The sequence below is a fragment of the Microcaecilia unicolor genome, chromosome 9 (genome assembly GCF_901765095.1).
Source record: "Microcaecilia unicolor chromosome 9, aMicUni1.1, whole genome shotgun sequence".
Classification (NCBI taxonomy): Eukaryota; Metazoa; Chordata; class Amphibia; order Gymnophiona; family Siphonopidae; genus Microcaecilia; species Microcaecilia unicolor.
In genome coordinates this window covers 167,905,437-167,920,205 of record NC_044039.1, presented here as the reverse complement: position 1 = coordinate 167,920,205, position 14,769 = coordinate 167,905,437, and the positions used below count along the sequence as shown (strand labels likewise).

Here is a 14,769-nt window from a genome sequence, read left to right as displayed (position 1 = left end):
TAGCTGGCCGCTGCAGGAGGGAGAAAGAGGAAAAGAGACATGAACGGCAGCTGTGGAAAGAGCCATGGCCTCACTGGCAACAGCAACACTTAGCCAACAATGACAGGGCTACTACAGGGATGGATAGGGCCAAAGGAGCAGGAACCACCTCACCTCAGCAGAGACAGAGAAGCAGAAGTATCACGAGAGCAAGGGAAGCCTAGCAGTGCCAGCTGAGCACAACCTCCCTATACACAGCTACAATATGTTCCCAAAACTAACCCAAGTAGTGCACAAATGCTCTTGCAAAAATTTACATCTGCCCTGAAGAAAGTGTAAATGCATATGTGAACTTTGGTCTTTTACTAAAGCTTAGCTCGAGTTATCTGCAGCAGGGCCCATTTTATTCCTATGGGCCCTGCTGCCGATAACTCGAGCTAAACTTTAGTAAAAGACCTCCTTTATGTAGGTATTTGTGTAACAGGGAACCTATAAAGGCAATACAGTCACTTATATACCATTATATAATAGGTTCTCAGAACCAGCCCTAAGAGCATGGGAAAAAAGTTCATATTTTACAGGGTGTTAGGTTGTTCAAAAAAAGCTAAAGCAACCTCTCTGAAGTCCAAAAACAGCACCTATATCATTAAGGCAACATAGGTGACCTTTCTAACATAGGCTCCCAATACCAGCCCCAATACACCAGCCACAGTCTTATCAAGGCTCTTTCTGAGTGTAAAGGGGGCTTTATATATGGGGAATCTTTTTGAAATTACCCTCAAGGGGGTGATTTTCAAAGGCATTCCATGCACACTTTTTTGTGTGTGCAGAAATGGGATTTATATAAAAACTAGTAAAAAAGGCCCGTTTCGTTATGAAATGAAACGGGCGCTAGCAAGGCAATCCCCCACCCTCCCTCGCTGTCTTGCTCTGTCCCCTCCGAGTTCCAGACCCCCCTCCCACCCTCCCTCCCAGTTCAAAGCCACCCTCCCTCCCTGCCGTCCTCCCTCCCTCCCAGTTCAAGGCCTCCCTCCCAGTTCAAGGCCCCCCTCCCTCCCACCCACCCATTTCAAGGCCCCCTCATGCCCCTCCCACTGAGTTCCAGACTCCCCCCTCCCTCCAATTTCAACACCCCCCCTCCGCGTTACGCACCCCTGGACCCCCCTGCCGCGACCTACTCAACTCCCCTTCCTGACAAAAATACTCCCCCGCCGCAGTCGCGTACCTATGCTGACGGGGGACCCCAACCCCCGAAGTTCTGTTTTCGTCTTTGCTGGCGTGTTGCTTGCTGAATGATCATCTGTTGAAGTTTCTGTGCCATGGTGTGTGTGTGTGTGTGGAGGGGGGGGGGAGCTCTGTTTTCATGGCCATCGGAAGACATCTCCTGAACAGTCCCACCTGTGCTGAATGAGCAGCAAGCATTTCATTCAGCAGGCCTGCTTTGGCTGCTAATACCAGCTCTCCCGGGCATGCTCAGTTCACTCTGAACTGAACTGAGCATGCGACATTAGTGGCTGAAATGCACCTGCTGAATGAAATGCTTGCTGCTCGTTCAGCATAGGAGTGACTGTGCAAGAGACTTCTTCAGATGGCAGTCCTTGGCATCCCCGCCAACAAAGGTAATACTTTATTGTGGTGGTGGCGGCAGTGGCATTGGCGGTGAGGGGGAAAGAGAATACAGGGCTCCATCAGTCCACCTTTGGGAGCCCCCCAAAATAGACTTCTGGCTATGCCCCTGAGCTGTAAATCCCAACATTGAAATATTAAGAATACAAATTTTTATTCTAAGAAAGTTTTTGTGAAGGTGCTCAGAAAACCACTGTGACCTTAAAGTGAAAAAACTCACATATAGTCACCGTTATCTATCATAGCACTTCCTCACTGATTTAAGGCAGCAGCAGTCCTCAATATTATCACAGCCACAATCACCATTTAAGTTCCAGTTCACAAAATACTTTTCCATCACTAATGTCCAATTGTGGGCATTGGAACCACAGTTATCTATCAACAATAAGTGCCTCCCAGCAGCGTTTTTCAGCAGTAATGCATGACCCAATGGATTATAAGTGCCATATTTTAGTTACGTTGGACATTACTGATGGAAAAGTATTTTGTGAACTGGAACTTATATTGGGGATTGTGGCTGTGATAATATTGAGGAATGCTGCTGCCTTAAATCAACGATAATGGTGACTATTGGGCTCATTTTCGAAAGAGAAGGACGTCCATCTTTTGACATAAATCGAAAGATGGACGTCCTTCTCCCAGGGACGTCCAAATCGGTAAAATCGAATCCCGATTTAGGACGTCTCCAACTGCACTCCATCGCAAGGACGGCCAAAGTTAAAGGGGGCATGTCAGAGGCATAATGAAGGCGAGACTTGGGCATGCCTAACATTTGGACACCCTTGACCCATAATCAAAAAAAGCAAGGACGTCCCTGATGAACACTTGGACGTTTTCACCCGGACCTGTTTTTCTTACGACTAAGGCACAAAAAGATTCCCGAAATGACCACATGACCACCGGAAGGAATCGGGGATGACCTCCCCTTACTCCCCCAGTGGTCACTAACCCCCTCCCACCCTCAAAAAACATCTTTTAAAATATGTCGTGCCAGCCTCAGATGTCATACTCAGGTCCATGACAGCACATGCAGGTCCCTGGAGCAGTTTTAGTGGGTGCAGTGCACTTCAGGCAGGCGGACCCAGCCACATCCCCCCCCCCCCACCTGTTACGTTTGTGGAGGAAATAGCGAGCCCTCCAAAACCCACCACAAACCCACTGTACCCACATCTAGGTGCCCCTCTTCACCCATAAGGGCTATGATAGTGGTGTATAGTTGTGGGCAGTGGGTTTTGGGGGGGGGGGGGGGTTCAGCACACAAGGTAAGGGAGCTATGTACCTGGGAGCAATTTATGAAGCCCACTGCAGTGCCCCCTAGGGTGCCTGGTTGGTGTACTAGCATGTCAGGGGGACCAGTGCACTACAAATGCTGGCTTCTCCCACGACCAAATGGCTTGCATTTGGTTGTTTTTGACATGGAAGTCTTTGGTTTCGAAAATCGCCGAAAGTCAGAAATGTCCATGTCTAGGGACGTCCAAATCTAGAGACGGTGAAATTTAAGGATTTGGACATCCCTGATGGTATTTTCGAAACGAAAGATGGACGTCCATCTTGTTTTGAAAATACGGGTTTCCCTGCCCCTGCATTTTGCCGTTTTGCAAGGACGTCCAAATCGCAACTTGGACGTCCCTTTCGAAAATGCCCCTCCACATGTGAGTTTTTTCACTTTAAGGTCGCAATGGTTTTCTGAGCACCTTCACAAAAACATTTTAGAGATTTTTTATTAGTTATTTGGAACCTGGGTAAATAATTTGTATTCTTTACACATTGATGACTTGGGATATTGTCTTTTTTGAAGTTCTTATATGAAATCCTATATAAATATTTTTGAAACAAATATTGGGACACACACATGCATTCCCTTTTTAAAATACGGAATGCACCATTGATATTGGTTCTGTCTATGTCATGCCCTCTTCCTATCTACCTATAGTGCAGTTATATATGTATAAATGTGTAAATACCAGCTTTCTAAAATCAGGTTTTGCATGTGTATTTCAGATTTCTAATGCTGTATCATGTTAGTGTAATATCCCATGGAATGGGTATTACTGGGTTGCCTGATGGTCCTCTGCCAAGAGACCAGGAGGAGAAAAGGGGAATCCAAAGTGAGAAGTGTGATCACTAGCTATAAAGGAAAGTTGCGGCTCCTGAAAGGTACAACCGGAAGTTTGTGTGTGCTCCAGGTGGGGGATTGGAGCCAGGGAGAGCTGTGTCCTAAGACCAGGGTGGATCTAGAGAGGGGTCACCACTGGAAGAGGGTCAGACCAGAGGAGGATCTGAGCTCACAGAGATTGAATTTCTACTGAGAGGAGGAGAAACAACCACTGAAAATACCACTGCCTTACAGGATAGGCATGGACAGGAGAAGCTGTAAATACCTGTAAATATAACACCAGGTATCCTGTAAATATAATTCAGGGAAGAAGTAGAAAAGGGTGCTCCCTTTTGGGAATAATAACAAGGAATACTTTGGACTGATAATTTGCCAGTTGCCATTTCCCTGTTGCAAGAGTTCAAATCAAGTACTGCCTGGTTTGTGGAACAGAGAGAGCTGAGGGAACCTACCAAACCCCTGGATTGCTGTTCTGGACCCTAGACCCAATTCCAAGCTCAACAATTGGCCTAGATGAGTGAGGTGAAAGTGGCCCTGAATGTTAAACTCAACTCAACTCAATTCTGCTTTGTGGCCCAGGGCAGGAGCTACTGCATGGGTGAGACCCAGGTTACATTAGTCTTATTACTAGGTCTCAATTTGCCCTTTCCATGTTTATCTCAACTCTGCTTATGCTTATATTTGGCCATTTTCTCTAATTCTAAAATGAACGGTATAAAAAACAAAACTTAAAGGGTTGCATATATGTTTGCATGTGAAGTGGTACTTAGATGGCAACTCTGGGTGAATCAAGTAAGTCCGGTGCTCTGGGCTGGCTTGTAAGAGGACAGTGCCTGGCAGACTTTTTATGGTCTGTGTCCCGCAAATGAAAAGATGGATTCGGACAGGCTGGAGTGGGCTTTGACAGCAACTCCAGTAGTTGGAACATAAGAACAGAGCCGGGTGGACTTCTACAGTCTATATCCCAGAAACACCAAAGAAAGACCATGATCAAGTATGTAATATCACTTTCATTGTTGATTTTAAGGGGTCTTTTACTAAAGGTTAGCTCGAGTTATCTGCAGCAGGGCCCATAGGAATAAAATGGGCCCTGCTGCAGATAACTCAAGTTATTCTTTAGTAAAAGACCCCTTTAATCTTGAATTGATAATGAATGTGACTGTTGGGCAGACTGGATGGACCATCTAGGTCATTATCTGACATCACTTACTATGTTACTATGTTATGCTGTTAACAATATTGTAAGTTTTATGTTAAACTACACCTGCTGTACACTGTAAAGGTGCTTAATAAATCCCAATTAATTAATATAAACATAAGGATATGCAGACACACAAACACACAGGTTCCAGGTTGCTGCAACCCAGACAGCCCCAAATTGGGCTTGCTATCTGTAAAAGGAAGTGGTGGTGTGATAGGTGACCCTTCAGCATCCCTATATCACCCTCACTGATGAAGGTTACTAGGCTGTATAGAGAGAGGTATGACCAGCAGAAGAAAAGAGGTGTTGATGCCCATGTACAAGTCGTTGGTGAGGCCCCACCTGGAGTATTGTGTTCAGTTTTGGAGGCCATATCTTGCTAAGGATGTAAAAAGAATTGAAGCGGTGCAAAGAAAAGCTACGAGGATGGTATGGGATTTGCATTACAAGACATATGAGGAGAGACTTGTGGACCTGAACATGTGTACCCTGGAGGAAAGGAGGAACAGGGGTGATATGATACAGATGTTCAAATATTTGAAATGTATTAATCCGCAAACAAACCTTTTCCGGAGTAGGGAAGGCGGTAGAACGAGAGGGCATGAAATGAGATTGAAGGGGGGCAGACTCAAGAAGAATGTCAGAAGTATTTTTTCACGGAGAGGGTGGTGGATGCTTGGAATGCCCTCCCGCGGGAGGTGGTGGAGATGAAAACAGTAACGGAATTCAAACATGCCTGGGATAAACATAAAGGAATCCTGTGCAGAAGGAAGGGATCCTCAGGAGCTTAGCCTAAAATGGGTGGCAGAGCTGGTGGTTGGGAGGCGGGGCTAGTGCTGGGCAGACTTATACGGTCTATGCCGGGGCTGGTGGCTGGGAGGCGGGACTAGTGCTGGGCAGACTTGTACGGTCTGTGCCGGGGCTGGTGGTTGGGCGGCGAGGATAGTGCTGGGCAGACTTATACGGTCTGTGCCAGAGCCGGTGGTGGGAGGCAGGGATAGTGCTGGGCAGACTTATACAGTCTGTGCCAGAGCTGGTGGTGGGAGGCGGGGTTGGTGGTTGAGAGGTGGGGATAGGGCTGGACAGACTTATACGGTCTGTGCCCTGAAGAGGACAGTACAAATAAAAAGTAGCACATATGAATTTATCTTCTTGGGCAGACTGGATGGACCGTGCAGGTCTTTTTCTGCCATCATCTACTATGTTACTATGAATATGATAAACCTCTCTTCTCACCTTCATTGAACTCCATCCTCACCGACACACACACACTCCTCTTCCTTAGTGGGGGTTTTCCTGGTTTATCATATCCCTCAGTGAGGATGGAGTTGAAAGGAGGTGAGAAGAGAGGCACTGACTGAGGTAAGGCGACTACGGATGTTGAACAGCACGGCCAACCCCATGGAAAATTCTCACTACATAATCAGTGGCGAAAACAGAGAAGAAAAAAAACTGTCGGTGTTTTGGTTTGAAGGAACACAGCTCGCTCATGTCTAGGAGGAAGTGAGAGAAGGAAGGAGGCAACTCTCCACTCCCGCCCCGCAGCAGCCCAGGCACAGAGACCCAGACTCACACTCACAACCACCCGCCGCTCGGTGACGTCACTCACCGCCGCTCAACCCTTCCAGACCGCTGGGGGCGTGTCCTCGAGACTACGGGAAGAGGGGGCGGGGCAATAGGGACCTGGTAACTGTCCCGACGAAGTTTCTCCTCCTGTAAGATCTGGCACGGGCCTCGGCAGACTGACCGGGTTACAATTACCTCGCATTATGACTCGTCTAGGGCGTTTTTAATCCTTCTTGAGACACTTTTACTGAACGGGCAGCCTGGAGTATGCCAGAGATTACCTCGTGCATGGACCTATGGTAAGAGTTTGGGGATATGGACAAGATAAATAAGGTATACCAGCGTGGACATATTTTACTGCTCTCCTGCGAGGATTATAAATGCCATTACACTAAAATGTTGCATGTTGTAATGTAAGTTGTTGTGCTAGCGTTAGTAATGGTTGAGGTATAATATGCAAAAAAAGTGACAGCTAATTTGTGACTTTTTGTGTGGCAGTCATCTCAGCATCCTTTCTGATTCACTGCATTTTCGAGTTACGGCGAGTTTTTAAATTGCCTTTTCATTGGCAATTTAAAGCTCACCTTTAGTGGACTGAAGCATGTTTATACTTCGGTCCATTAAAGGGTTAAGTTATGTAAAAAAAAGTAGACTTTTTCTGTGATAAACTCAGAACTGGATACAGCATTTCTGGTACAGGCTCTTGAACATCATTTGCAATAACAACACCGAGGACCTTCTGCTTCAGAAATCTTGATCTTGGTGCGTGTGGTCTGAACTTTCTACGTCCGTACATGCAATCTAATTTCCCCTCTTAAAATCGAGAAACGAATCGCATGTTTGCTATTCTGTGTGCCTGAAGTGGATGTATGCATATACTGTGTGCTGTTTTCATACTGGTGAGGACCATATGACAGCTGTTTACAGTTAATAAAGGTTGCCTACTAAAATGGGCTTCCCACACGCACAAAATAGGAGAACCCTTTCGCTTAAGTCATCTATAATACATTCTGAGTTTATTTTGGTTTATTTCCTGTTTGAAGCCTTTTCAGTTTTGCTTTCTTCCCTGACTGTTCTCCAAAGCTTAGATTTTCCGGGTAGCTGACTCCATTTGTCCTCATGTGTTTATTAAACTGGTAGTGATGGGGTCAAGTTGGTTCAATAAAACATTCCCCTCCAAATCCATTCAGAATAAAGGTGAAATGTCCTGGATTCCGTGACTTTCACCTTCCTTAGCCCTGAGTATGGCGCAGTGCACCAGGTACCGTTCAAGCTATTAAAAGTTTGTTGAGGGCTGTGGAAAAATTTCTCACTTCTACCTGCTTGTAAGAGTCAACACTTCACGGGCAACAGGACGTGCCATACAAGGCAACAGTGCTGGAAACCCTGCAACAAATCAAATTGCTGCTTCAAAAGATAAAGGAGTTTGCCAAAGGCCCTTGGAGAAATGCTGGCATTCCTTCCTTCTCTGGCCGCTGAGGCAGTTGAATAAAGGGCTGTGTTTTTATTCCAAACATATATTTAACATGCCATCGTTTTACCATCGGATACGTGTATGGTTATTTTCTTTTCCTATAGCAGCTTCTCACCACATCTTTCACCCAGCCCCCCTCACAAACAAATCTACAGGAAATACCAGAACATAGTCTGGCGTGTGTCCTTTTAGGGCACAGTAAGACAAACATTTTAAGGCATGAATTGTTTTTTTAATGCAATATTATCAACATCTAATCCACTTTCCGATTGCTTGATAATCTCCTTTTTTCACAACTTTACAGTAGCAAAAGACAAGGAAAAATGAGAGGATGAAAGGTGATAGAAGGAAATGGGTGAGTGAAAGGCAGGAAAGAGGGAGATTGTGAGGGATTGAAATAGTTATGCTTACAAAAACGTATTAAACTAAAAGTGCAAACAACGGGATAAACAAGCATAAAGTAGTAGCCAAAAGATGATGGATTCAGTAACTTTATTGGCAACGACAATTTTAACACTGGTACCAAAAGTAGTATTTAAACTGCTTAAAATAAAAGGGGGAAATGGGCCAAACTGAGAAAAGTACATTTTTAGAGACATAAAGAGACCGACAGAAGTAGAGGATGAAAGGATGACGTGTGGAATCAAAAATAATAATCATAAGGAAGGGAACAAGAAAGAGAGAGCAGGAGAAAACCGCAGAAGAAATACATTGGGCTGCGTGGTGCTGAGCAAAAGCTGAGGTACCTTGTCAGAATGGGTGGGATATTAGCTCTGATTGATGTGTAATGGCTGGGATTCGCCCTAGTAGGCGTTTTGTTTGAGAATGCTAATAACAGAGGTGATGAAGAAGGTGTACCATGTTTTTGACTTCCATCTTGACTTCAACGGGTCCTTTAAGATGCCAGATTTGTTTTCAACTTTCCAATCATTACTAGGGTTGTAGGGATAAATTCATTTCCTGGAAGGCCATATTTATACTGTCGGTGTAGATACAGTAAGTTCAGAGATACAGTAAGTTTTTTCAGATGCCAAAAATGCATTTTCAGATTTCAGTTGATCATCGTATTCCTACAAGATTTCCTAATTACACCACGTTTTTGAGTTATCATCACAGGATACAGAAGGAAAAAAAGGCGTTTTTTTAAAAATCTGTGCTAACTGAAAAAATGCCTTTGCCTTTTTTAGCGGATCCTTTTAAAATAAAGGAACAGAAGGAAGTAAGAAACGTTTAATTTGCATGTGCCAGTTCAAAGTAAATTGTTGTATTAGTGATAATATAATTTCCAAATCCGACAAAAATTAGTAAATATTTTATAACGTAGAATTATTTGATTTTTAACCGTGCTTTTGTGGTTCTCTTTTCATATTGAAGAAACAGTATGCTATATAGGACAGTGTTATAGTACAGTAGCATATAGTATAATGTACACATAGAACTAACGATATAGAAATATAGCTATTTAAATGTTATTTGAGTTATAATGGATTGGATCATGTGGCGATTCAAAATGTTAAGTTTGGTTTCATATTTTTAAAACGGATTAAATAATAACCTCCCTAATAGGCAAACAATTACTGAAGCATCGAGCCCATCCAAATAAGGTAAGGACAACTTTCATTCATATGTGGAATAACTTGAGGCTTTTCAATTGAGACCTGTTCCAAAAGCTAAGGCTGGCTGATTGACACGTGGTGGGCGGGACACCCCTTTTTTGGGGGGCCTTAAAAGGCGGTGCCCCAGGTGATTGACAGTTTTCTGGAGTGTTTTGACCCACGTGACTTGTAGGGGCTGGAAGAAAAACAGACTGGCTGTGTGGTTGGAGTCTCATTATATTCAAATATTCATTTTAGGAGCCAGTTTCGTAGTATCATCTCGACCAGCAAACTGCTAAGGAATCCCTGGGCTTTTCAACAAATTTGTCCAGATCCGGCTGTCAAGAATCATGGACTGTTTTTGTATGCCTTGTTTTCTGTCAGTGAGTAGACGTTTTGTTTTGTTTTTTGCTTTGTTTTTTAATTCTTTCAGTATTGCAATTAAATCTGATCGGAATGCACGCATGCCCTTTCTTCCGCATTGTACTTACAAGTCTCCCGGCACTTCTAAGTATAATACACCTAAAGGCAAATGTAGGATGTTGCAGCGAGCTGTTAAAAAGTCCCCATTGCCGGTTTGCTTCGGGTCCTGTTTAACAGTTATTTGTCAGAGAATCTTTTAAGCGATAATAGATTACAGCGATAGACCTACAGCAGTCTTTACTGGGGACAGTGCAAAAGCGATAAGGCGCATTTGGGGGGTGGGGAGGGGGAAATCGTACTTAAGATTTAACTTGGAACCGTCCTTTGATTACTTTTTTTTTTAATCAGTGGTGGCAGCCTGCAAGGGGAGAGATTCCACTGAAGCTCAGTTGTTAACTGTTTATTCGTGGAGAAGTCAGTCTGAGATAATTGCTAAGATAGTAGCAGAGACAAAAAAAAAAAAAAAAAAGATTAACAGGATGGAGGCTATCTGATTATGGGGCTATTTGACTGTAAACAAGTTAGACCAAGTAATTAGAGGCACCCCCTGCCTTGAGACGCATTCTGCTGTCGCTCTTTGCGTTTGGGATCCGACTGCTTGATTGTTAGGTTGTTTTAATCTTGACCCTCCTATTTTTTTTTTTTTGTCTGACCCCCAGAGACACCATGATTCCTGGTAACCGAATGCTGATGGTCATTTTATTATGCCAAGTCCTACTAGGAGGTACTCACCATGCTAGTTTAATACCTGAGACGGGGAAGAAAAAAGTCGCCGAGATTCAGGGCCAGGCAGGAGGACGACGATCGGGGCAAAGCCATGAACTGTTGCGGGATTTCGAGGCGACCCTGCTGCAGATGTTCGGCCTGCGTAAGCGGCCGCAGCCCAGCAAGGCGGCCGTCATCCCCGCCTACATGCTGGATCTGTACCGACTGCAGTCCGGAGAGGGGGAAGAGGAATTCCAGGAGATTAGTCTGGAGTATCCCGAGAGGTCCGCCAGCCGCGCTAATACCGTGAGGAGTTTCCACCACGAAGGTGAGCCAGAGCCGGGGAGGGAGCCCCCCCCCCCACTCCCCTCCCCCACCCCCAAACCGGGGCAGGGAGGCAAAAGTGCGGCATCACATCGAGGGGGTTATGAGATTATATTTCAAAGTTCAGCAGCCAGCGTGTCCAAGGGTAACGCAGGGGAGAACTATAAACGCATCAGGAATTTCAGTGTACGAATTGGCTGTTGTACGGCTATGAGGTCGTTCGCAATTCCAGTACATCTGGTGGTGACTCGCTAATACGAGTACAAAGCCATTGCAAAATCCAAACCATGAAACCCAGATCACTTCAAATCCCAGTATACAAACTGATGCTATAGCAGCTATTTCATTATATTTTATAATCGAGTTGTGGAATTATAAAAAATCATTCACAATGCCACTTTGGAAAATTAGCAGACTATTATAAGAGCTTTTCAAAAGTCCATTAGATTCTAATGGTAATATAATTACAATGTTGTTCCAAATTCAGGTTTAACTAGAGCTTGGCCTATTGTTAATAAAAATCATTGTGAAATGCAATTACACAATTATACAATTATTGTGAAATCCACTTTATTATAATTAATGGCTGTGGCAACACAAGATGTATTCCATAGTCTAACAGAAATTTTAAAGTAAAATTTAAGAAGAAACTATATAAATGCAAGTGTTTTAGACAGAGCTTCCATCTGTGAATTCTGATAAGAGCCAGAAGTTTGTCTTGTCCATTTTGTGTCTAAGGGGGGGGGGGGGGGGGGCTGCTTGTATATCTGACTATTTGGAGTTCAAAACTTAATATGCATGCATGTATATAAAGTAATAATTCTCATTTATAGTTTTCAAATACTCTTTAAAATTCAATTGAAAGAAAGTATTCTTTTGGTATAGAAGATACAAAACTCTGTAAAGAAAGAGGAGCACAGTTTTTGTCTTTGGAATATTATGTTAGGTTTTCAAGGAATTTGTATGGTGACCCCCTGTTGGGAGCATTTTGTGAATCACTATTTGTTTTGAAATACCAATGGTATCAGTGCTTGATTTTCTGCTAATTTCAGGCCTTTTAAAGTGTGGCCATTGAATTTAACACTACAGATGTGTGTCTGTAAGGTTTATTCAATAGGGCCTTGTAAATCTGATCCAAATGTTTCCTAGCGGATGTTTTATTTCCAAAGTAAATCTGAGTTATTAATCCTCCAGCATCGTTACTGTGTTGGAATTTACTTTTCCTTCTGTAGTGTGATCAACAAGGCATCCTCTGTGCTTCTGGATCCCAAGACAAGTTAAGCAATAAATGTGCAATTTAAAAAAAGGAGCAGAGCAAGCATTTAGGGGAGAAGATAATGTGGCACATATTTTTGGAAATTAATTAAAAAAGAAAAGTTGTTAGTTAAGAGAAAATATTTTTCATTACGTTAACTAATGAGGGATGCAATAAATTGTATACCTTGCAAGTCATCTGGAATCGCTCCTATTTTTCCATTGTACTAAAAATAATGCTTGATACCTTTTTCAGTTATTTGTATTGTTCATACAGAAATGCATTAGTATTGCTGTTAGACATAAAAGGCCCTGTTTACTAAGATCTTACATTTTTAGCACACGCTAACTGTGTAGGCATCCGTAGGAATATTGTGGGTGCCTACACAGTTAGCGTGCTCTAATGATTAACACGCACTAAACACGCTAACATGCCTCTAGCACAGCTTAGTAAACAGGGCCCAAAGAGAGGAGGGGGTGGAGGGAAGAGAGGGAAATATTTAGAGACAGGTACACATAGATTTATGTGCCATGATTTTATTTTAAAACATTAATTGCTTTTTCTCATTTCTTTTCATGTTTTTTTTCCCCCTTTAGAACATTTGGAGAAAATACCAGGAACAACAGAAAACTCAAACTTTCGTTTTCAATTTAACCTCAACAGCATCCCAGAAAATGAGGTGATTTCCTCTGCAGAACTGAGACTGTTTAGGGAACAAATAGATCAGAATACAAACTGGGAAGATGGTTTTCACCGGATAAATATATACGAAGTCATGAAGCCTCTCACGAGAAAGGGACAAATGATTACTAGACTACTAGATACAAGACTGGTCCATCAGAACATGTCACGTTGGGAAAGTTTTGATGTGAGTCCTGCTGTTCTGAGATGGACTCAGAACCAGCAAGTAAACCATGGGCTAGCCATCGAGGTGACCCACCTTAACAAAACCAAAACTCTTCAGGGGAAACATGTTAGGATTAGCCGATCTTTATTACCTCAAGGGGCTGCCGACTGGTCACAGCTGAGGCCACTTTTGGTCACTTTTAGCCATGATGGCAGGGGACACGCACTGACCAGGAGGGTGAAAAGGAGCCCTAAGCAGCAGAGACGTCATAAGAAAAATAAAAACTGTCGGAGACACACTCTCTATGTGGATTTCAGTGATGTGGGCTGGAATGATTGGATTGTGGCCCCTCCGGGCTATCAGGCTTTTTATTGCCATGGGGATTGCCCCTTTCCCTTAGCTGACCACCTAAACTCTACCAATCATGCTATTGTTCAAACGCTGGTGAACTCCGTAAACTCCAGCATCCCCAAAGCCTGCTGTGTGCCCACAGAACTAAGTGCCATTTCCATGCTGTATTTGGATGAGTACGATAAGGTTGTGCTTAAAAACTATCAGGAGATGGTAGTCGAGGGGTGTGGATGTCGTTAAAACCCAAAACAAACACAGACTGCTTGCTTTGGACTGGACTTCTAGCAGAACTGAACTTTCACCTTGATCCTTATTTATGACTTCTACGTGCAAATGTTTTGACAATATGATCATATATTTTGACAAAATATATTTATAACTACATATTAAAAAGAAAAATAAAATGTCATTATTTTAAAAGTAAGCTATTTTTCTGTATAATATCTTTAAAAGTGTACATTAGGCTGACTATGGATTTAAGTGGGAGCAGAGTGCCTTTTTTGGTTATTCGTGATTTTGTGTAGTGTTAATATTTATTAACCATGTGTTGGAAGAGACATCCCCTGACTATTGAATGTGATCTGGCCTGAGAACTGCAGCTGGCCCCTTGCCAGAGTGGGCTGGTATCCCAGCTTCTGGGAAGTGAGCCACTTGACTTGCTAACCTGTGTTGAACAGTTTCAAATACATTTGAAAAGAGGCTTTAAAAGCACCTGAGTTGTTATGCTAACTTTAAGGAGTTTTCTCCTTCCTTTTCTATGTAAAACTTCAAAGCTATGAATATATATATTTTTTGGGGGGGGGGGGTAGGGGGAGCCAGAGGGTGCACTTAAGTTGATATTTGAGAAAAAAAAAAAACATTTCAGTTGTAGTATTGTAAAAGCTGATTTCTTGAAAAGCTTTAACGTTTGTACCAGCCCTTGTGAAGGCCAAAATTCCAATAAAAATGGATGGAAATCTCCCCAAAAACAAAGAACCCCCCCCCCCAAATAAATATGTAAAATCAGTGGCGTAGCTAGGTGGGGTGCCAGGGGAGCAGCCACTTCCCCAAATGGAGTTCTGCCGGCGCTTATTTTTTTTCCGTCCTGTTGCACTGAAAATGTGCGCCGGCTGAAGTCCGCTCTCGCTCCCCCCGCACCCTCAACCTGTCTCATCCTGGCTTCGCTTCTGTGTAAAATGGAAGCAGTAAGCTAAAATTCTCTGATTTACTACCCCCCCCCCCCCTCCGTTTTTACAAAGCCGTGCTAGCGGCTGCCATGCGGCCAACACAGCCCATTCAATATGAATGGGCTGTGTCTGCATTATTGC

The 14,769-nt window shown here is 43.4% G+C and overlaps 1 protein-coding gene across 3 annotated transcripts; it reads left to right on the top strand.

Moving 5' to 3' along the window:
- The first annotated feature begins 6,704 nt into the window (after positions 1–6,704).
- BMP4 (bone morphogenetic protein 4) lies at positions 6,705–14,505 on the top strand. 3 transcript variants are annotated; one of them, XM_030215090.1, is made up of 5 exons: positions 6,708–6,787; positions 9,150–9,566; positions 9,816–9,940; positions 10,640–11,013; positions 12,861–14,505. In XM_030215090.1, exons 4-5 carry the CDS (start codon positions 10,647–10,649, stop codon positions 13,700–13,702), a joined length of 1,209 nt encoding a protein of 402 aa, XP_030070950.1. In that variant the 5' UTR covers positions 6,708–6,787; positions 9,150–9,566; positions 9,816–9,940; positions 10,640–10,646; the 3' UTR covers positions 13,703–14,505. The 3 variants fall into 3 exon arrangements, with proteins under 3 accessions (XP_030070948.1, XP_030070950.1, XP_030070947.1); XM_030215088.1 differs by lacking the exon at positions 9,150–9,566 and having other exon boundaries at positions 6,705–6,787; XM_030215087.1 differs by having other exon boundaries at positions 9,150–9,940.
- Positions 14,506–14,769: the final 264 nt, after the last annotated feature.

Bases quoted from the DNA above. Each gene is read 5' to 3' on its own strand.
- BMP4 (XM_030215088.1), top strand. From the start codon at position 10,647: ATGATTCCTGGTAACCGAATGCTGATGGTCATTTTATTATGCCAAGTC. The intron at 11,014-12,860 runs GTGAGCCAGAGC...TTCCCCCTTTAG, and splicing joins GAGGAGTTTCCACCACGAAG to AACATTTGGAGAAAATACCA.